The sequence below is a fragment of the Macaca nemestrina genome, chromosome 16 (assembly GCF_043159975.1).
Source record: "Macaca nemestrina isolate mMacNem1 chromosome 16, mMacNem.hap1, whole genome shotgun sequence".
NCBI lineage: Eukaryota > Metazoa > Chordata > Mammalia > Primates > Cercopithecidae > Macaca > Macaca nemestrina.
Window position 1 is genome coordinate 17,764,473 of NC_092140.1, and position 21,291 is coordinate 17,785,763.

The following is a 21,291-nucleotide window of genomic DNA, read 5'->3' on the forward strand; positions in this document are numbered from 1 at the left end:
AGTCAGACAAAAATAAACAACAAAGAATTTAGGCCAGGCATGGTGGTTCATGTCTGTAATCCCACCACTTTGGAAGGTCAATCCAAGAGGATTCCTTGAGCTGAGGAGTTTGAGACCAGCCTGGGCAACATAATGAAACCTCTCTACAAAAATCTTAAAACTTAGCCAGGCGTTGTGGTGTGTGCCTGTAGTCCCAGCTACTCAAAAGGCTGAGGAAGGAGGAAGACGGAAGACAGCAGACAGCCAAGTCTTGTTTTTTATCCAGCTTGCCATCGTGTGCTTTTTAAATGAAGCCTGTGGGCCATTTATATTTAGGGTTAATATTGGTACATAAGGTTTTGAGCCTGTCATGAAGTTCTTAGCTGGCTCCTTGCCGTTTCTGTCATATGTTAGACACAGTGTTAGATTATCAAGGCAGAAAACTAACAAATTCTGGACTTAAATGGACACTGACCAGTTGGACCTAATAGACATCTACAGAACATTCCACCCATCAGCCACAGAATATTTATTCTTTTCAGCTGCATACAGAGCATACTCCAAGATCAAGCACATGCTTGCCCATAAAGCAAATCTCAATAAATTTTTTAAAATCAAAATCATACCAGTCATACTCATGGGCCACAGTAGAATAAAAATAGAAATCAGAACTCAGGACATCTCTCAAAACTACATAATTATATAGAAATTAAACAACTTGCTTTTGACATCACTTTTATGTAAACAGTGAAAAATTAAGGCAGCAATAATAAAAATTCAAATAAATGAAAATGAACAACATACCAAGATCTCTGGCATGCAGCAAAAGCAGTGTTAAGAGGAAAGTTTGTAGTGCTAACCACCTATCTCAAAAATTTAGAACTGTCTCAAAATAATGACTTAACATCACACTGAGAGGAATTAGGAAAAACAAGAATGAACTAACCTCAAAGCTAGCAGAAGAAAAGAAATAACTAAAATCAGAGCAGAACTGTACAAAATTGAGACCAAAAAATTTGTACAATGAATCAGTGAAACCAAGCATTGGCTCTTGGAAAGGAAAAACAAGATCGATAGACCACTAGCTAGATGAACAGAAAAAAGAGAAAAGATCTAAATAAGCACAAGTAGAAGCAACAAAGGTGACATTACAATTGATCTTGTAGAAATACAAAAGATCCTCAGAAGACCTCTATGCACACAAACTGGAAAATCTAGAGGAAATGGATAAATTCCTGGTCTCCCAAGATTGAATCGGGAAGAAATTGACACCCTGAACGGACTGATATGTTCCGTAATTGAACAGTAATAAAAAACCTACCAACCAGTAAAAGCCCTGGACCAGATGGATTTATAGCTGAATTCTGCCAGATGTACAAAGAAGAACTGTTACCAATCCTACTGAAACTATTCCAAAAAACCAAGAAGGAGTGAAGAATGCCTCCCTTACTCATTCTGCAAAACCCGTGTTATCCTGATACCAAAACCTGGAAAACATGCAACGAAAAAACTACAGGCTATTATTACTGACAAACATAGATGGAAAAATCCTCAACAAAATACTTGCAAACTGAATCCAGCAGCATACCAAAAAATTAATTCACCATAATCAAATAGGCTTCACTCCTGGGAAAGGTTGGTTCAACATTAACAAATCAGTAAATGTCATTCACCACATAAACAGAATTTAAAACAAAAAATGTGATCATTTTGATAGATGCTGAAAAAGTATTCAGTAAAATCGAACATCCCTTCATGATAAGAAAAAAAAAAACCAACCCTCAATAAACTGCATTGAAGGAACATACCTCAAAAGAGTAAGAGCCATCTATGACAAACCCACAGCCAGTGTCATACCAAACAGGCAAAAGCTGGAAACATTCCCCTTGAGAACTGGAACAGGAGAAGGATGCCCAGTCTCACTATTCCTATTCATCATAGTACTGGAAGTCTTAGAGCAATCAGGCAAGAGCAATATATAAAAGGCATCCACATAGTAAAAGAAGTTCAGTATCTCTCTTTACTGATACGATTCTACACCTAGAAAACTCTAAGGACTCCACCAGACAACTCCTGGAACTGATAAATTACTTCAGTAAAGTTTCAGTATTCAAAATTAATGCACAAAAATCAGTAGCATTTCTATAGACCAATAACATTCAAGCTGAGAGCCAAATCAAGAACGCAGTCCAATTTACAATAGACACACACACACACAAAATAACTAGGAATACAGCTAACTAAGGAGGTGATAGATCTCTACAAGGATAATTACTAAACGCTGCTGAAAGTAATATATCATACAAACAAGTGGGTAAACATTCCATGCTCACGGATTGGAAGACTAAATATTGTTAACATGGCCATACTGCCCGACGCAATCTATAGATTTAATGCTATTCCTATCAAACTGCCAATATCATTATTCACAGAATTGGAAAAAACTATTCTAAAATTCATATGGAACCAGAAAAGAGCCCAAATAGCCAAGGCAATTCCAAGAAAAAGAACAAATCTGAAGGCATCATATTACCCAACTTTACACTATACTACAAGGCTACAGTAACCAGAGTTGCATGGAACTGGTACAAAATAGACACATAGATTAATGGAACAGAATAGAGAACCCAGAAATAAAGCCACACACCTACAACCATTTTAGCTTTGACAAAGTTGACAAAAATTAGTGGGGAAAGGATCCTCGATTCAATAAATGGTCCTGGGATAGCTGGCTAGCCATATGCAAACAAATGAAACTGGACCCCTACTTTTCACCATATTCAAAACTTAACACAAGATAGATTAAACAGTTAAGTATAAGACTTAAAACTATAAGAATTCTAGAAGAAAATCTAGGAAACACCATTCTGGACATCAGTCTTGGGAAATAATTTATGGCTAAGACCTCAAAAGCAATTGCATCAAAAACAAAAATTGACAAGTGGGACCTAATTAATTAAAGTAAAGAGCACAGCAAAAGAAACTCGCAACAGGGTAAACACACAGCCTACAGAATATACAGAAAATATTCACAAACTATACATCCGACAAAGTTCTAGTATCCATAAGTAGCAAACAAATCAAGTAAAGAATAAATAACCCCATTAAAAAGTAGGCAAATGACATTAACAGGTACTTCTCAAAAGAAGACACACAGGCAGCCACCAAGCATATAAAGAAATGTTCAACATTACTAATCCTTAGATAAGTGCAAATCAAAACCACAAGGAGACACCATCTCGTACCAATTAGAATGGCTGTTATTAAAAAGTCAAAAAACAGCAGATGCTGGCGAGGCTGAGGAGAAAAGGGAATGCGTATACACTGTTAGTGGGGATGTAAAGTAGTTCAGCCCCTTTGGAAAGCAGTTTGTAGATGTTTCAAAGAACTTAAAACAGAACTGCCATTCAACCCAGCAATCCCATTACTGGGTACCTGTCCAAAGGAAAATAAATCGTTCTACCAAAAAGACACATGTATGTTCGTTGCGGCACTATTCATGATAGCAAAGATGTAGAATTAGCCTAGGTGTCCATCAGTGGTGGATTGGTTAAAGAAAATGTGGTACCTATATAAACCATGGAATACTATGCAGCGATTAAAAATGAAATCAGGCCCTTTGCAGCAAGATGGACTCAGCTGGAGGCCAAGCAAACTAACACAGAAGCAGGAAACGAAACACTGCATGTTCTCACTTGTAAGTGGGAGCTAAACATTGGGTACTAATAGACATGAAGATGGCAGCAAGAGACGCTGGGGACTTCTAGAGGGGAGAGGGAAGGGTTGAAAAACTATCTGGTACTATACTCACTACCTGGGTAATGGGATCAGTCATACCCCCAACTTCAGCATTACTTGATACACCAGTGTTGTAACCAATCTGCATGTGTACCCTTGAATCTAAAATAAAAGCTGAAATTCTTTAAAAAAAAATTCAATTAAATTTATCTTAGGCATATTTGCATCTAAAAATTGCTTAATTGGAAAAAGTTGTAATTGTTACAAGAAAATATTGTAATAATTCTAAATTGCTTATTTATTTTTGATCTTTATATCTGCATAGTTTTTGAAACGTGGATATCAATTGCCTATATTATCTAAATAACATTTTTGTTATTTTAGGGCACGTTAAATGATCGCACGAATGCAATTGATTTTCTAATGGATAGGAATAATGTTGTACCCCGTATAAATTCTTTGATTTTGCATGCTAACCAGCAGTACCTCAATTTAATATCTACATCAGGTAAAATAATCCTATACTGTTCTACAAATGCTTATTGAGTTGTGAATGCTTTATTTATATTTAACATTTAATTTGAAATTTTTCAGTAACTGCTGATGTTGAAGATTACTCTACTTTCTTTTTCTTGGATTCACAAGATAAGAGTGCTGTAATTGCGAAGAACATGTATTATTTAACCCAAGACGGTAATAAGCATATTTTATTTACCTGAATTCTTAAAGTGATAGAAACTTGTAATTTTCATAAGGCAGTTGTATAATAAATTTTAATATGTTTTTATTTTTGAGTAGAGGCCTAGATTTCAATTTTAGAGTTCGTGAATTTTTTAGTATTTAATGTGTGCTGAGAAAACAATGCCATCTATTCTAGCTTTATCTTATTTTTGCCTTTTTTTAAAGTAAACAATTTTCACCTTTTTAAGAAAAGAATAAAATCTTTTCAGTACTATGTAAACTATCTTATAATGTATAAAGTACAATTACCACATCATAGAAGATAATAATTCTTCTGCATTCTGATTAAATAACATGCAATGTTTTGCTTAAGGTAGGGGTTACAACCAGAAGAGAGGAGACCAAGACAGTAACACACTTGGGAAAAAGATTTAGCCAAAACCGAGAAGTCTGCTGTGGGACTATAGATTTGTTAGGGTACAATTAACTATTCAGATAGATGAATATAATTCAAATTTGGTTGGTTTTTGTTTTGCTTTGTTTGGCCTGCTTTGCTCTAGAAATAAAAACAAGAGCCAATGAGTAAAAGATTAAAGAAGGCTGATTTTGGTCTCAGTAGAGAAGTGGTAATTTTCTAACAGAGTGCATTAAACAGATAGAATGAACTATGTTGTAAGGGGCAAACTTTTATATAGGAGAGAGATTTAAAGCAAAGGCCACACAACCAGTTCTTGTAAATGCTGTAGATTAAATCAGAGTTTCTACCAGATGGCTCCTGGGTTACTGTCTAACAGATTCCATGATTTTATGTTCATAAAGGAGTCTGGCTACATATTGCTGTTTTCTGTATCTACTGGTAAGCTTGATTGTTATGGTTTTACATATATGTGGGATATAAATGTTTTTTTTTTTTTTTTTAACAAATGTAGCTAGAAGGCAGATTTGCTTACCAACACTGGGAGTTTTACGTAAGCTTATATAATGAGTTACTCTTCTAGCTGGAAGCTTTATATACGCTTGTATAATGAATTACCCTTGTAGCGTTTTTATATGTAATTTTATATGTATTTATTTTGTATGTATATATATGTACATGCATATATACATTCACACATAAAATTTTAACAATCTTTGCTAATTTTCAGAAATATTATTTTAATATATTTGGTTTTTTTTAATGTGTTCCCCTGCTTTTGTTTTATTTTAAAAAAGAGTTAATTTGAGTAAACTGTTTGAAACTTTCAGATGACAGTAAAATTTCTGCAGTCACTCTCTGGATTATTGCAGATTTTGATAAGCCTTCTGGGAGAAAACTTCTTTTTAATGCATTAAAGCACATGGTGAGTACCTAGATATTCTTACCAACAGTTTTAATTTATTTCAATTTAAGGAAAGCAATATGAAGAACATGCTTTAAATATTTTCCCCTCCATGTTGATGTTTTAATTAAGTAGACTAAGGAAGGAATTCAGATGTAGTCTTCATGTAAAATAGGTAACTTTGCTCAGGAAAAGAAAAACCTACCTGTTTTCTATGACTTGTGACATATATTCTCTGGTAGCCCTTGTGATCAGACATACAAATACCTCATATCGATTACAGATAGGGTATTAAACAAAGTAAATAACTCTAGACCCTACCACCACTTCAGTGACCCGAAATCCACTATTTACCAACAATAGCTAGTAATAGCAATTTTTGGTCACATAATTAAGCAGCACTTTCTTTCCCTGATTCTTTAAGAAAAACTAAGTAAATTTATTTCAATGAAGACTATTTTAAGCCTTAAGTCAACATTAAATGTCTTGTTATTAATTATAAACCAGTATACTTCAAGAGTATACATTTCTGTATATAAAAGTAGTGTTTCATAACTGCCTGTATTTCTAAGTTAACATATGTTTATATAGATAAAATACTTAAGAAGCATAAACCAAAATATTTTATGAAATTATTTTTATATTAGCTAAGTTTATTGCTGTATAAATTTGTTTACCACTTGGTAGTAAACAATGAACATTTATCTTAACAGTTTCTGAGGTTCCAGAATTTAGGAGCAACTTACCTGAGTGGTTCTACCTTAGATTCTTTTATAAGGCTATAGTTAAGATTTTAGTTATAGTTGCAGTGATCCGAAGGCTTCACTGGAGCAGGAGGACAAGCTTCTAAAATGACTCACTTACATGCCACTGCAGGAGTCCTCAGTGTTTCATTGGCTTTTAGCAGAGTGCTTCATTCCATTGCCACATAGACTTCTTTTTGGTGTTACTTAAGTGCCCTCACTTAATATGATGGGAAGATTGCGTGAGGCCAGGAGTTCAAGCCCAGTCTGGGCAACGGAACAAGACTCTGTCTCTAAAAAAAAAATTTTTGTTTAAACAATTAGCCAGATGTGGTGATGCACACCTGTAGTCCCAGTTATTTGAGAGGCTGAGGTGGGACGATCACTTGAGCCCAGGAGTTTGAGACTGCAGTGAGCTGTGATCACACCATTGTACTCTAGCCTGGGTAATAGAGTGAGACCCCAATAATTAGTCAGTGGAGAAAAGAACGTACTGAACATAAGAGTTGTTAACATTTGTAGACTCCTGATAATTTTTAAGAAATGACTTTCCAAATGGCTGTTAATTTTCATAGTTTTTGAGGGGATCTGTCACATCACAGTATTGAAAGCCTTGATTTTTGTTATACCTAATTCTTTCTGCCAATTTAAAAAACAAAGATAGTTTCTTTTTTTTTAATTATTATTTGTTTTTCTTTTGAGACAGGGTCTCACTCTGTCATCGAGGCTGGAGTGCAATGGTGTGATCTCAGCTCACCACAGCACCCAACTCTTGGGCTCAAGCAGTCCTCCCACCTCAGCCTCCCAGGCAGGTGCATGCCATCACATCCAGCTAATTTTTGTATTTTTTGTAGAGTTGGGAGTTTTGCCGTGTCATCCAGGCTGGTGTCAAACTCTCGAGCTCTAGTGATCAGCTCGCCTCAGCTTCCCAAAGTGCTGAGACTACAGGCATGAGCCACTGTGCCTGGCCAAAGATGGCTTCTTATTTGTATTTATTTGATAAGTAGTTACAGGGAAATTTTTTCTTTCAATATGACTTTATTTATTTTTAGCTTAGATTCAGGGGGTGCATGTGGAGATTTGTTACATGGGCATATTGTGTGATGCTGAGGTCAGAGCTTCTAATGATTCTGTTGTCCAAGTAGCAAACATAGTACCTGATAGGTAGTTTTTCAACTCTCGTGGCCCCCCTTTCTCCCTCTCCATCCCCTTTTGGAGTCCCCAGTGTCTACTCACATATTTGTGTCCCTGTTTAGCTCCCACATAAGTGAGAACATGCAGCATTTAATTTTCTGGTTTTGTTAGTTCACTTAGAATAATGACTTCCAGCCAATCCCATGTTGCTGCAAAGGACACAATCTCATTCTACCAATCAATGTGTAGATTGATTTCGATCTGTACATATTGTGTAGTATTCCATGGTATATATGAGTCACATTTTCTTTATTCAGTCTACCATTGATGGCACCTAGGTTGATTCCATGTCTTTGCCATTGTGAGTAGTACTGTGATAAACATGAGTGCGGGTACCTTTTTTGGTAGAATGATTTATTTTTCTTTGGATATATACCCAGCAATGGACTTGTTGAGTCAAATGGTAATTCTGTTTTTAGTTCTCTGAGAAATCTTCAAACTGCTTTTCACAGTGGCTGAACTAATTTTCATTCCCACTGTGTTTAGGCATTCCCTTTTTCTCTGCAACCTTGCGAGCATCTGTTATTTTTTGACTTTTTAATAATACCAATTCTGACTAGTATGAGATGGTATCTCATTGTGTTTTTGATTTGCATCTCTCTGATGAGTAGTGATATTGAGCATTTTTTCATGTTTGTTGGCTGCTTGTATGTCTTCTTCTTAGAAGTGCCTATATCCTTTGCTCACTCTGTAATGGGTTTGTTTTTGTCTTCTTGATTTGTTTATGGAACATTTTTCTATGTTTATTAGCCAGTTATGGTTCTTTTCTGAATAAGTATTTTTCTGTAACATCGTGTAGTGCTCCTGAGGAAAAAAAAAAGTCACAGTGTGAATCTTTACCCACTATTCTGTCCTTCCAAGTGGGAGAGGCATGCTAACACTGCTTCCTATCCACTATCTGGAAAACAGCAACAACAACAAAAACACTGTCACCACCTTTTTTTTTTTCAACTTTTAAGAGTATGTGTAGGATGTGCAGGTTTGTTACACAGATAAACATATGCTATGGTGGTTTGCTACACAGATCATCCCATTGCCTAGATATTAAGCCCTGTGTCCCTTAGCTATTCTTCCTGATGCTCTCCCTCCCCATACCCCCCACCCCCAACAGACCACAGTGTGTGTTGTTTCTGCCATTTTGTCCATGTGTTCTCATCATTCAACTCCCACTTAAAAGTGAGAATATGTGGTGTTTGGTTTTCTGTTCCTATGTTAATTTGCTGAGGATAATGGCTTCCAGCTCCTTCCGTGTCCCTGCAAAGGACATGATTTCATTCCATTTTATGGCTGTATAGTATTCCATGGTGTATATGTACCACATTTTCTTTATCCAGTCTGTCATCGATGGGCATTTAGGTTGATTCTATGTCTTTGCTATTGTGAATAGTGCTGCAATGAACATACACATTCTGTATCCTTGTAATATTTAACAGAATGGTTTATATTCCTTTGGGTATATACCCAGTAATGGGATTGCTGGGTCAAATGGTAATTTTGTTTTCAGTTCTTTGAGAAATCTCCAAACTGCTTTTCATAGTGGCTGACCTAATTTTTATTCCCAATGTGTTTAAGCATTCTCTTTTCTCTGCAACCTCGCCAGCATCTGTTCTTTTTTGACTTTTTAGTAATGGCCATTCTGACTGGCATGAGATGTTATCTCATTGTGGTTTTGATTTGCATTTCTCTAATGATCAGTGATGTGGAGCTTTTTCCTCATATTTGTTGGCCACATGTATATCTTCTTTTGAGAAGAGTCTGTTTATGTACTTTGTCCACTTTTTAATGGGGTCGTTTGTTTTTTTCTTGTAAATTTAAGTTCCTTGTAGACTCTGGATATTAGACCTTTGTCAGATGGATAGATGGGAGAAATTTTTTCCCATTTCATAGATTATGTGTTCTCTCTGATGATAGTTTCTTTTGCTGTGCAGCAGCTCTTTAGTTTAATTAGTAATATATCCCATTTGCCAATTTTTGCTTTTATTACAACTGCATTTGGCATTTTTGTCATGAAATCCTTGCCCATGTCTATGTCCTGAATAGTATTGGCAAGATTCTCTTCTAGAGTTTTAATAGTTTTTGGTTTTACATTTAAGTTTTTCATTCATCTTGAGTCAGTATTTGTATAAGGTGTAAGGAAGGGGTCCAGTTTCAGTTTTCTGCATATGGCTATCCAGCACTTTCAGCACCATTTATTAAATAGGGAACCCTTTCCCCATTGCTTGCTTTTGTCAGTTTTGTTGAAGATCAGATGGTTGTAGATGTGTGATCTTATTTCTGAGTTCTCTGTTCTGTTCCATTGGTCTATGTGTCTGTTCTTGTATCAGTACCATGCCATCTTGGTTACTGTAGCCTTGTATGTTTTGAACTTGGGTGGCATGATACCTCCAGCTTTATTCTTTTTTCTTAGGATTAGCTTTACTATTCGGGCTCTTTTTTGGTTCCATATGAATTTTAAAATCACTTTTTCTAAATATATGAAGAATGTCAATGTTAGTTTAATGGGAATAGCTTTGCATCTATAAATTACTTAGGGCAGTATGGCCATTTTCATGATGTCGATTCTTCCTATCCATGAGCATGGAATGTTTTTCCATTTGTTTGTGTCCTCTTTGATTTCCTTTGAGCAGTGGTTTGTAATTCTCCTTGAAGAGATTCTTCACTTCCCTTGTTAGCTGTATTCCTAGGTATTTGATTCATTTTGTAGCAATTGTGAATGGGATGGCTCTGCCTACTTGTTGTTGGTGTTGGTGTATAGGAATGCTAGAGATTTTTGCACATTGATTTTGTATCCTGAGACTTTGCTGAAGTTGCTTATCAGCTTAAGAAGCTTTTGGGCTGAGATGATGGGGTTTTCTAGCTACAAGATCATGTTATCTGCAAACAAAGATAATCTGACTTCCTGTCTTCCTATTTGAATATTCTTTCTTTCTTTCTCTTGCCTGATTGCCCTGGCCAGAACTTTCAATACTGTGTTGAATAGGAGTGGTGAGAGAGGGCATCCTTGTGTTGTGCCAGTTTTCAAGGGGAATGCTTCCAGCTTTTGCCCATTCAATATGACATTGGCTGTGAGTTTGTCATATATGGCTTTTATGATTTTGAGGTATGTTCCTTTAGTACCTGGTTTATTGAGAGTTTTTAACATGAAGGGATATCTTATTTTATCAAAGGCCTTTTCTGAATTGATTGAGATAATCATGTGGTTTTGTCTTTAGTTCTGTTTATGTGATGAATCACATTTATTGATTTGTGTATGTTGAACCAACCTTGCATACTGGGGATGAAGCCAACTTGATCCTGATGGATAAGCTTCTTTATGTGCTGCTGAATTTGGTTTGCTAGTAGTTTATTGAGGATTTTTGCAATGATGTTCATCAAGGATACTGGCATGAAGTTTTTCCTTTTTTGTTGTATTTCTGCCAGGTTTTGGCATCAGGATGATGCTGGCCTCGTAGAATGAGTAAGGGAGGAATCAGTCCCTCTTCAATTTTTTGGAATAGTTTCAGTAGAAATGGTACCAGCTCTTTGTTGTACCTCTGGTAGAATTCAGCTGTGAATCCATCTGGTCCTAGGCTTTTTTGGTTGGTAGGCTATTTATTACTGCCTCAATTTCAGAACTTGTTGGTTCTGATGCCCCGTATCATTGCTGATTGTGTTCATTGGATTCTTCTCTCTTTTATTCTTTATCAGTCTAGCTAGTGGTCTATTTTACTAATTTTTTCTAAAAACAGATCCTGGATTGGTTGATTTTTTTGAAGAGTTTTTCGTGTGTCTAACTCTTTCAGTTCAGCTCTGATTGTGGTTATTTCTTGCCTTCTGCTAGCTTTGGAGTTTGTTTGCTCTTGGCTCTCAAGTTATTTTAATTGAGATGTTAGATTGTTAACTTGAGATCTTTCTGGCTTTTTGATGTGGGCATTTAGTGCTATAAATTTTTTTATTAACACTGCTTTAGTTGCATCCCAGAGATTCTGGTACATTGTCTCTTTGTTCTTATTAGTTTCAATGTACTTCTTGATATTTCTGCCTTAATTTCATTATTTACTCAAGAGTTATTCAGGAGCAGGTTGTTCAGTTTTCATGTAGTTGTGTGGTTTTGAGTGAATTTCTTAATCTTCAGTTCCACTTCTTTTGCATTTGCTGAGGAACGTTTTACTTCCAATTATGTGATCAATTTTAGAGTAAGTGTCATGTGGCATTGAGAAGAATGTATATTCTGTTGGGTTTTGATGGAGATTTCTGTAAATATATATCAAGTCCACTTGATCCTGAATATCTTTGTTAATTTTCTGTCTCGATTATCTGTCTAATATTGTTAGTGGGGTGTTAAGGTCTCTCACTATTATTGTGTGGGAGTCTAAGTCTCTTTGTAGGTCTCTTAAGAATTTGCCTTATGAATCTGGGTGCTTCTGTATTGGGTGCATGTATATTTAGGATAGTTAGCTTTTCTTGAATTGAACCCTTTATAATTATGTAACGTTCTTTTTTAATCTTTGTTGCTTTTTTCTGTTTTCCATTTGCTCATAAATTTTCCTCCATCTCTTTATTTTGAGCCTATGTGTGTCTTTCCATGTGAGATGGATCTCTTGAAGACAGTGTGTTGATGGGTCTTCACTGTTTACACGGCTTGCCATTCTTTGTCTTTTACTTGGGGCATTTAACCCATTTACATTTAAGGTTAGTATTGTTATGTGTGAATTTGATGCTGTCATCATGATGCTAGCTGGTTATTTTGCAGACTTGTTTATGTGGTTGATTCATAGTGTCACTGGTCTGTGTACTTCAGTGTGTATTTGTTGTGGCTGCTAATGGTTTTTCCTTTCCATACTTAATGCTTCCTTCAGAAGCTCTTGCAAGGCAGGCCTGATGGTGATGAATTCCCTCAGCATTTGCTTCTCCTTGCTTATGAAGCTTAGTTTGGCCAGATATGAAATTCTGGAAATTCTTTTCTTGGAGAATTCCTTCAGAATTCTTTTCTTTAAGAAATGAATTGGGAATTCTTTAAGAATGTTGAATATTGGCCCCAATCTCTTCTGGCTTGTAGGGTTTCAGCTGAGAAGTCTGCTGTTAGTCTGATGGGCTTCCCTTTGTGGATGACCTAGCCTATCTCTCTGGCTGCCCTCTAACATTTCTTCTTTCATTTCAACCTTGGAGAATCTTGATGATTATATGTCTTGTGGTTGATCTTTTCATGGAGGATCTTACTGGGGTTCTCTGCATTTCCTGAATTTGAATGTTGGCCTTTCCTTCTAGGTTGGGGAAGTTCTCCTGGATGATATCTTCAAGTATGTTTTTCAACTTGGTTCTGTTCTCCCTGTTTCTTTCAGGTACCCCATCAGTCATAGGTTTGCTCCTTTTACATAATCCCATAGTTCTCGGAGGTTTTGCTTGTTCCTTTTCATTCTCTTTTCTTTAATGTTGTCTACCTGCCTTATTTCAGCAAGATAATTTTCAAGTTCTGAAATTTTTTTCCTCTGCTTGGTCTGTTCAGTTATTGATACTTGTGGTTGCATTGTGAAGTTCTCATGTTGTGTTTTTCAGTTCCATCAGGTCATTTGTATTCCTCTCTAAACTGATTGTTCTGGCTTACAGCTCCTGTAGTGTTTTATCATAGTGCTTAGCTTCTTTGCATTAGGTTAGAACATGCTCCTTTATCTTAGCAAAGTTCCTTATTACCCACCTTCTGAAGCCTACTTCCATCATTTCAGCCATCTCAGCCTCGGCCCAGTTCTGTCCCCTTAGGGGAGAGATGTTGCAGTCATTTGGAGGAGAAGAGATACTCTGGCCTTTTGAGTTTTCAGCATTTTTGCTTGGATTTTTTTCTCATCTTTGATTTCTGAGGTTGCTGACATTTGAATGGGGTTTTTGTGGGGTCCTTTTTGTTGATGATAATTTTGTTACTTTCTGTTTGTTTTTAACGGTCAAGCCACTCTTCTGTAGGCCTGCTGCAGTTTGCTGAGGGTCCACCCCAGACCCTACTTGCTTCTGTTTTTCCTGTACCCAGAGGTATCACCAGTGAAGGCTGCAAAACAACAAAGATGGCAGCCAGGTCATTCCGGAAGCTCTGTCCTAGAGGGGTACAGACCTTTTGCCAGTCCAAACACACCTACAGCAAGTGGCTGGAGACCCTTGTTGTGAGGTCTTAAGTAGATAGGAAGAATGGGATCAGGGACCTGCTTAAATAGGCAGTCTGGCTGCTTTTTGGTAGAGCAGGTGTGCTATGTTGGGGTGGATCCTTTCTCACCCGGACTGTTTGGACTCTCCAAAGCCGGCTGACTGGAACAGCTGAGTCAACCAAACTGCAGAGATGGTAGACGCTCCTCCCACTGGGAACAGTGTCTCAGGAAGAGATCAAAGCTCTGTCTTTGTAATCCTGGCTGGCGTGGCTGAAGCCTCTGCAGAGAGGTCCCCCCCCAGTGAGGAGGAATGGCTGGGGTGCTGCTTAAAGAAGCAGTCTGGCCATGATCAGGCAGAGCAGCTATGCTCTGTTGGCGGGGGAGCCTTCCTTGTCTGGACCGTTTGGACTCTCCAGAGCTGGCAGGCTAGAACAGCTGAGTAGACCAATCTGTAGAGATGGTCGCCACCCTCCCCCGGAAGCCCTGTCCCAGGGAGAGATTGGAGCTCTGTCCTTATAACCCTGGCTGGAGTGGCTAAAACTTCCACAGGGATAAGTGTATTTTTTGTGTCTAAATAAGTATGTCCTTTTCATATGTAATCTATTTATTATTCGTTTATTGTCTAAGTATTTGAGTGACTGTGTTCTCCCTTCTGGGGATATATTAGTTTACAATATTAAGGTATTTTCTCTTGTGCAGGTTAAATTTTAGCAGGAGTAGTGTGGATAGGGAGACAGACAATAAGTGATAGACATATATGTAAGTTGAGTTACATGTCAAGAAGGTGAGAAATGCTGTGGAAAAAGAAAAAGAACTGGGTAAGGGAAACTCAGGAGCAGAGAGTCAGATTGCAGACAGATTACAATTTTAAATAAGGTTGGCAGGATACGCCTCATTGAGAAGATGACATTTCAGCAATGACCTCAAGGAACTGAGGGAATTAACAATTCAAATACTGAGGGAAAATATATTCCCACCAGAGTGTCTAGCTGATGCAGAGGTTCTAATGCAAGAACATACTTTAAGTAAGAAGACAGCAAAGTGTATGGCTAGAACACAGCAAGGGGAAGAGATGAGATAACAGAAGAATGAGGTGCCAGATATTATCAGGCTTGTAGGTGTTACGATTCTATCATTGACCCGTAGAAGCATTTTGTAGATTAATATTTTCCATGTCATTTTACATTTTGGCATCATTTAAATTAGTGTGTGATGTTCTTGACGGTTAAAAAATGTCTATATTAGAACTATCAGTCTTTTAAAATTTCTTCATAATTTTTATATTTAAGAGTTTTGTGGGGAGTTTTTTGTTTGTTTTTGTTTTTTTGTTTTTGTTTTTTTGAAAGAGTCTCACTCAATCACCCTGCAGTGCAGTGGTGCAGTCTCGGTGGAGTGCAGTGGTGCAGCCTCGGCTCACTGCACCCTCCACCTCCTGGGTTCAAGTGATTCTCCTGCCTCTGCCTCCCATGTGCTTGGGATTACAGGTGTGCACCACCATGCCCAGCTAATTTTTGTGTTTTTTTTTAGTAGAGATGGATTTTCACCATCATGGCCACGGTGGTCTCGAAATCCTCACCTCAGGTGATCCACCTGCCTCAGCCTCCCAAAGTGCTGGGATTATAGGCAGGAGCCACTGTGCCCAGCCATTTAGAGTTTTAATTCTATTAATTATCCTTTCTGTATATTTTAATTCTCTCCTTTCGTAGCTTGCTTTCTTCTGCCTTTGTAAATATAAGCAGATGCCAGTAGTTTTAAGAAACTTTATAGTAGTTGTAAGGAATATTTTAACACTTTGAATATATCGTTTCATTGCCTTCTTTTTTTTAAAATTATACTTTAAGTTCTAAGATACATGTGTACAATGTGCAGGTTTGATACATAAGTATACATGTGCCATGATGGTTTGCTGTACCCATCAACTTATCATTTACATTAGGTATGTCTCTTAATGCTATCCCTCCCCCAGACCCCCAGCCCCCAGCAGGCCCCAGTGTGTGATGTTCTCCGCCCTGTGTCCAAGTGATCTCATTTTTCAATTCCCACCTATGAGTGAGAACATGCAGTGTTTGGTTTTCTGTCCTTATGATAGTTTCCTGAGAATGATGGTTTCCAGCTTCATCCATGTCCCTGCAAAGGACATGAACTCATCCTTTTTTATGGCTGCATAGTATTCCATGGTGTATATGTGCCACATTTTCTTAATCCACTCTATCATTGATGGATATTTGGGTTGGTTCCAAGTCTTTGATATTGTGAATAGTGCCACAATAAACATAAATGTGCATGTGTCTTTATAGTAGCATGATTTATAATCCTTTGAGTATATATGCAGTAATGGGATTGCTGGGTCAAATGGTAATTCTAGTTCTAGATGCTTGAGGAATCACCACACTGTCTTCCACAATGGTTGAACTAATTTACAGTCCCACCAGCAGTGTAAAAGCGTTACTATTTCTCCATATCCTCTCCAGCACCTGTTGTTTCCTGACTTTTTAATGCTCGCCATTCTAACTGGCGTGAGATGGTATCTCATTGTGGTTTTGATTTGTACTCCTCTGATAACCAGTGATGATGAGCATTTTTGCATGTGTCTGTTGGCTGCATAGATGTCTTCTTTTCAGAAGTGTGTGTTCATTTCCTTTGCCCACTTTTTGATGGGTTTGTTTTTTTCTTGTAAATTTGTTTAAGTTCTTTGTAGATTCTAGATATTAGCCCTTTGTCAGATGGGTAGATTGCAAAAATTTTCTCCCATTCTGTAGATTACCTGTTTACTCTGATGGTAGTTTCTTTTGCTGTGCAGAAGCTCTTTACTTTAATTAGATCCCATTTGTCTATTTTGGCTTTTCTTGCCATTGCTTTTGGTGTTTTAGTAATGAAGTCCTTGCCCATGGCTATGTCCTAAATGGTATTGCCAACGTTTTCTTCTAGGGTTTTTATGGTTTTAGGTCTAACATTTAGGTCTCTAATCCATCTTGAGTTAATTTTTGTGTAAGGTGTAAGGAAGGGATGCAATTTCAGCTTTCTGCATATGGCTAGCCAGTTTTCCCAGCACCATTTATTAAATAGGGACTCCTTTCCCCATTTCTTGTTTTTGTCAGGGTTGTCAAAAATCAGATGGTTGTAGATGTGTGGTGTTATTTCTGTGGTCTCTGTTCTGTTCCATTGGTCTGTCTCTCTGTTTTGGTACCAGTACTGTGCTGTTTTGGTTACTGTAGCCTTGTAGTATAGTTTGAAGTTAGGTAGCATGATGCCTCCAGCTTTGTTCTTTTTGCTTAGGATTGTCTTGGCGGTTGCAGACTCTGTTTGGGTTCCATATGAAGTTTAAAGTAGTTTTTTCCAATTCTGTGAAGAAAGTCATTGGTAGCTTGATGGGGATGGCATTGATCTATAAATTACTTTGGGCAGTATGGCTATTTTCGTGATACTGATTCTTCCTATCCATGAGCATGGAATATTCTTCCATTTGTTTGTGTCCTCTTTTATTTCTTTGAGCAGTGGTTTGTAGTTCTCCTTGAAGAGGTCCTTCACATCCCTTGTAAGTTGGATTCCTAGGTATTTTATTCTCTTTGTAGCAATTGTAAATGGGAGTTCACTCATGATTTGGCTCTCAGTCTGTTAATGGTGTATAGGAATGCTTGTGATTTTTGCACGTTGATTTTGTATCCTGAGACTTTGCTGAAGTTGCTTATCTGCTTAAGGAGATTTTGGGCTGAGACAATGGGGTTTTCTGAATATACAATCATGTCATCTGCAAACAGGGACAATTTGACTTCCTCTTTTCCTAATTGAATACCCTTTCTTTCTTTCTCCTGCCTGATTGCCCTGGCCAGTACTTCCAACACTATGTTAAATAGGAGTGGTGAGAGAGGGCATCCCTGTCTTCTGCTGATTTTCAAAGGGAATGCTTCCAGTTTTTGCCTATTCAGTATGATATTGGCTGTGGGTTTGTCATAACTAGCTCTTATTATTTTGAGATACGTTCTATCAATACCTAGTTTATTGAGAGTTTTTAGCATGAAGACTATTGAGTTTTGTCGAAGACCTTTTCTGCATCTATTGAGATAATCGTGGTTTTTGTCATTGGTTTTGTTTATGTGATAGATTACGTTTATTGATTTGCATATGTTGAACCAGTCTTGCATCCTAGGGATGAAGCTGACTTGATCATGGTGGGTAAGCTTTTTGATGTGCTGCTGGATTTGGTTTGCCAGTATTTTATTGAGGATTTTCTCACTGATGTTCATCAGGGATATTGGTCTAAAATTCTCTTTTTTTGTTGTGACTCTGCCAGGCTTTGGTGTCAGGATGATGTTGGCCTCATAAATTGAGTTAGGGAAGATTCCCTCTTTTTCTGTTGATTGGAATAGTTTCAGACGGCCTGGTACCAGCTCCTCTTTGTACCTGTGGTAGAATTTGACTCTGAATCTGTCTGGACCTGGACTTTTTTTAGTTGGTAGGCTATTAATTATTGCCTCAATTTCAGAGCCTGTTATTGGTCTATTCAGAGATTCAGCTTCTTCCTGGTTTAGTGTTGGGAGGGTGTATGTGTCCAGGAATTTATACATTTCTTCTAGATTTTCTAGTTTATTTGCGTAGAGGCATTTATAGTATTCTCTGATGGTAGTTTGTATTTCTGTGGAATCAGGGGTGATATCCCCTTTATCATTTTTTATTGTGTCTATTTTATTCTTCTCTCTTTATTAGTCTTGCTAGTGGTCTATTTTGTTGATCTTTTCAAAAAACCAACTCCTGGATTCATTGATTTGTTTGAAGGGTTTTTCGTGTCTCTGTCTCTTTCAGTTCTACTCTGATCTTAAATATTTCTTGCCTTCTGCTAGCTTTTGAATGTGTTTGCTCTTGCTTTTCTAGTTCTTTTAGTTGTGATATTAGGGTGTTGATTTTAGATCTTTCTTGCTTTCTCTTGTGGGCATTTAGTGCTATAAATTTCCCTCTACACATTGTTTTAAATGTGTCCCAGAGATTCTGGTACATTGTGTCTTTGTTCTCATTGGTTTCAAAAATCATCTTTATTTATGCCTTCGTTCGTTATTTATCCAGTAGTCATTCAGGAGCAGGTTTTGCAGTTTCCATGTAGTTGAGCGGTTTTGAGTAAGTTTCTTAATCCTGAGTTCTAATTTGATTGCCTTGTGGTCTGAGAGACGGTTTGTTGTGATTTCTGTTCTTGTACATTTGCTGAGGAGTGCTTTACTCCAATTATGTGGTCAATTTTAGAATAAGTGCAGTGTGGTGCTGAGAAGAATGTATATTCTGTTGATTTGGGGTGGAGACTTCTTTAGATGTCTAATAGGTCTGCTTGGTGCAGAGCTGAGTTCAGGTCCTGGATATCCTTGTTAACCTTTTGTCTCATTGATCTTTCTAATATTGACAGTGGGGTGTTAAAGTCTCCCATTATTATTGTGTGAGAGTCTAAGTGTCTTTGTAGGTCTCCAAGTACTTGCTTTATGAATCTGGGTGCTCCTGTATTGGGTGCATATATATTTTTTGATGTCTCTTTTGATGTTTGTTGATTTAAAGTCTGTTTTATCAGAGACTAGGATTGCAACCCCTGCTCTTTTTTCTTTCCATTTGCTTGGTAGATCTTCCTCCATCCCTTTATTTTGAACCTATGTGTGTCTCTGCATGTGAAATGGGTCTCCTGAATACAGCACGCTGATGGGTCTTGACTATCCAATTTCCAGTCTGTGTCTTTTAATTGGGGCATTTAGCCCATTTAAATTTAACATTAATATTGTTATGTGTGAGTTTGATCCTGTAGTTACGATGTTCGCTGGTTATTTTGCCCGTTAATTGATGCAGTTTCTTCATAGCATCAATGGTCTTTACAGTTTGGCCTGTTCTTGCAGTGGCTGATACTGGTTGTTCCTTTCCATGTTTAGTGCTTCCTTCAGGAACTCTTGTAAGGCAGGCCTGATGGTGACAGAATCTCTCAGCATTTGCTTGTCTGTAAAGTATTTTATTTCTCCTTCACTTATGAAGCTTAGTTAGGCTGGCTATGAAATTCTGGGTTGAAATTTCTTTTCTTTAAGAATGTTGAATATTGGCCCCCACTCTCTTCTGGCTCGTAGGGTTTCTGCCGAGAGGTCCGCAGTTAGTCTGATGGGCTTCCCTTTGTGGGTAACTCGACCTTTCTCTCTGATTGCCATTGACACTTTTTCCTTCATTTCAACCTTGGTGAATCTCATGATTATGTGTCTGGGGGTTGTTCTTCTCGAGGAGTATTTTTGTGGTGGTCTCTGTATTTCCTGAATTTGAACATTGGCCTGCCTTGCTAGGTTGGGGAAGTTCTCCTGGATAATATCCTGAAGAGTGTTTTCCAACTTGGTTCCATTCTCCCTATGACTTTCAGATTTGTTCTTTTTTTAATTTATGCCTTCGTTCGTTATTTATCCAGTAGTCATTCAGGAGCAGGTTTTCCAGTTTCCATGTAGTTGAGTGGTTTTGAGTAAGTTTCTTAATCCTGAGTTTAATTTGATTGCCTTGTGGTCTGAGAGACGGTTTGTTGTGATTTCTGTTCTTGTACATTTGTTCAAACGTAGATTTGTTCTTTTCACATAGTTCCATATTTCTTGGAGGCTTTGTTCATTTCTTTTTACTCTTTTTTCTCTTTTTTCTCTTACCTTGTCTTCTCACTTTGTTTCATTCATTTGATCTTCAATCACTGATACCCTTTCTTCCTGTGATCCAGTTGGCTACTGAAGCTTGTGCATGTGTCACGAAGTTCTCATGCCATGGTTTTCAGCTCCATCAGGTCATTTAAGGTCTTCTCTACACTGTTTATTCTAGTTAGCCATTCATCTAATCTTTTTTCAAGGTTTTTATCTTCCTTGAGATGGGTTCGAATATCCTGCTTTAGCTCAGAGAAGTTTGTTATTACTGACCTTCCGAAGCCTACTTCTGTCAACTCACCAAAGTCATTCTCTATCCAGCTTTGTTCCATTGCTAGCGAGGAGCTGCGATCCTTTGGAGGAGAAGAGGCCCCCTGATTTTTAGAATTTTCAGCTTTTCTGCTGTAGTTTCTCCCCATCTTTGTGGTTTTATCTACCTTTGGTCTTTGATGTTGGTGACCTACAGGTATGGTTTTGGTGTAGATGACCTTTTTGTTGATGTTGATGCTATTTCTTTCTGTTTGTTAGTTTTCCTTCTAACAGTCAGGTCCCTCAGCTGCAGGTCTGTTGGAGTTTGCTGGAGTTCCACTCCAGACCCTGTTTGCATGGGTATTACCAGCCGAGGCTGCAGAACATCAAATATTGCTGCCTGATCCTTCCTCTGGAAGCTGAGTGCCAGAGGGGCAGCCGCCTATATGAGGTGTCTGTTGGCTCCTACTGGGAGGTGTCTCCCAGTTAGGCTACAAGGGAGTCAGGGACCCACTTGAGGCAGCAGTCTGTCCACTCTCAGAGCTCAAACACCGTGCTGGGAGAACCACTGCTCTCTTCAGAGCTGTCAGACAGTGACGTTTAAGTCTGCAGGAGTTGTCTGCTGCCTTTTGTTCTGCTAAGCCCTGCCCAC

At 37.8% G+C, this 21,291-nt stretch overlaps 1 protein-coding gene across 11 annotated transcripts in view; it reads left to right on the forward strand.

The window, feature by feature from the left end:
- Positions 1–21,291, forward strand: part of LOC105477465 (UDP-glucose glycoprotein glucosyltransferase 2) — a 247,274-nt gene that overhangs the window by 115,193 nt on the left and 110,790 nt on the right. For all 11 annotated transcript variants that reach the window (XR_011614666.1, XR_011614664.1, XR_011614665.1 and 8 more), the window contains 3 exons: positions 4,102–4,225; positions 4,312–4,410; positions 5,644–5,738. Coding sequence is in view for 4 of the 11 variants with exons in the window: in XM_071081146.1 (XP_070937247.1) it covers positions 4,102–4,225; positions 4,312–4,410; positions 5,644–5,738 (318 nt within the window). In the remaining 7 variants the exon portion in view is untranslated. The remainder of the gene's footprint in view (positions 1–4,101; positions 4,226–4,311; positions 4,411–5,643; positions 5,739–21,291) is intronic.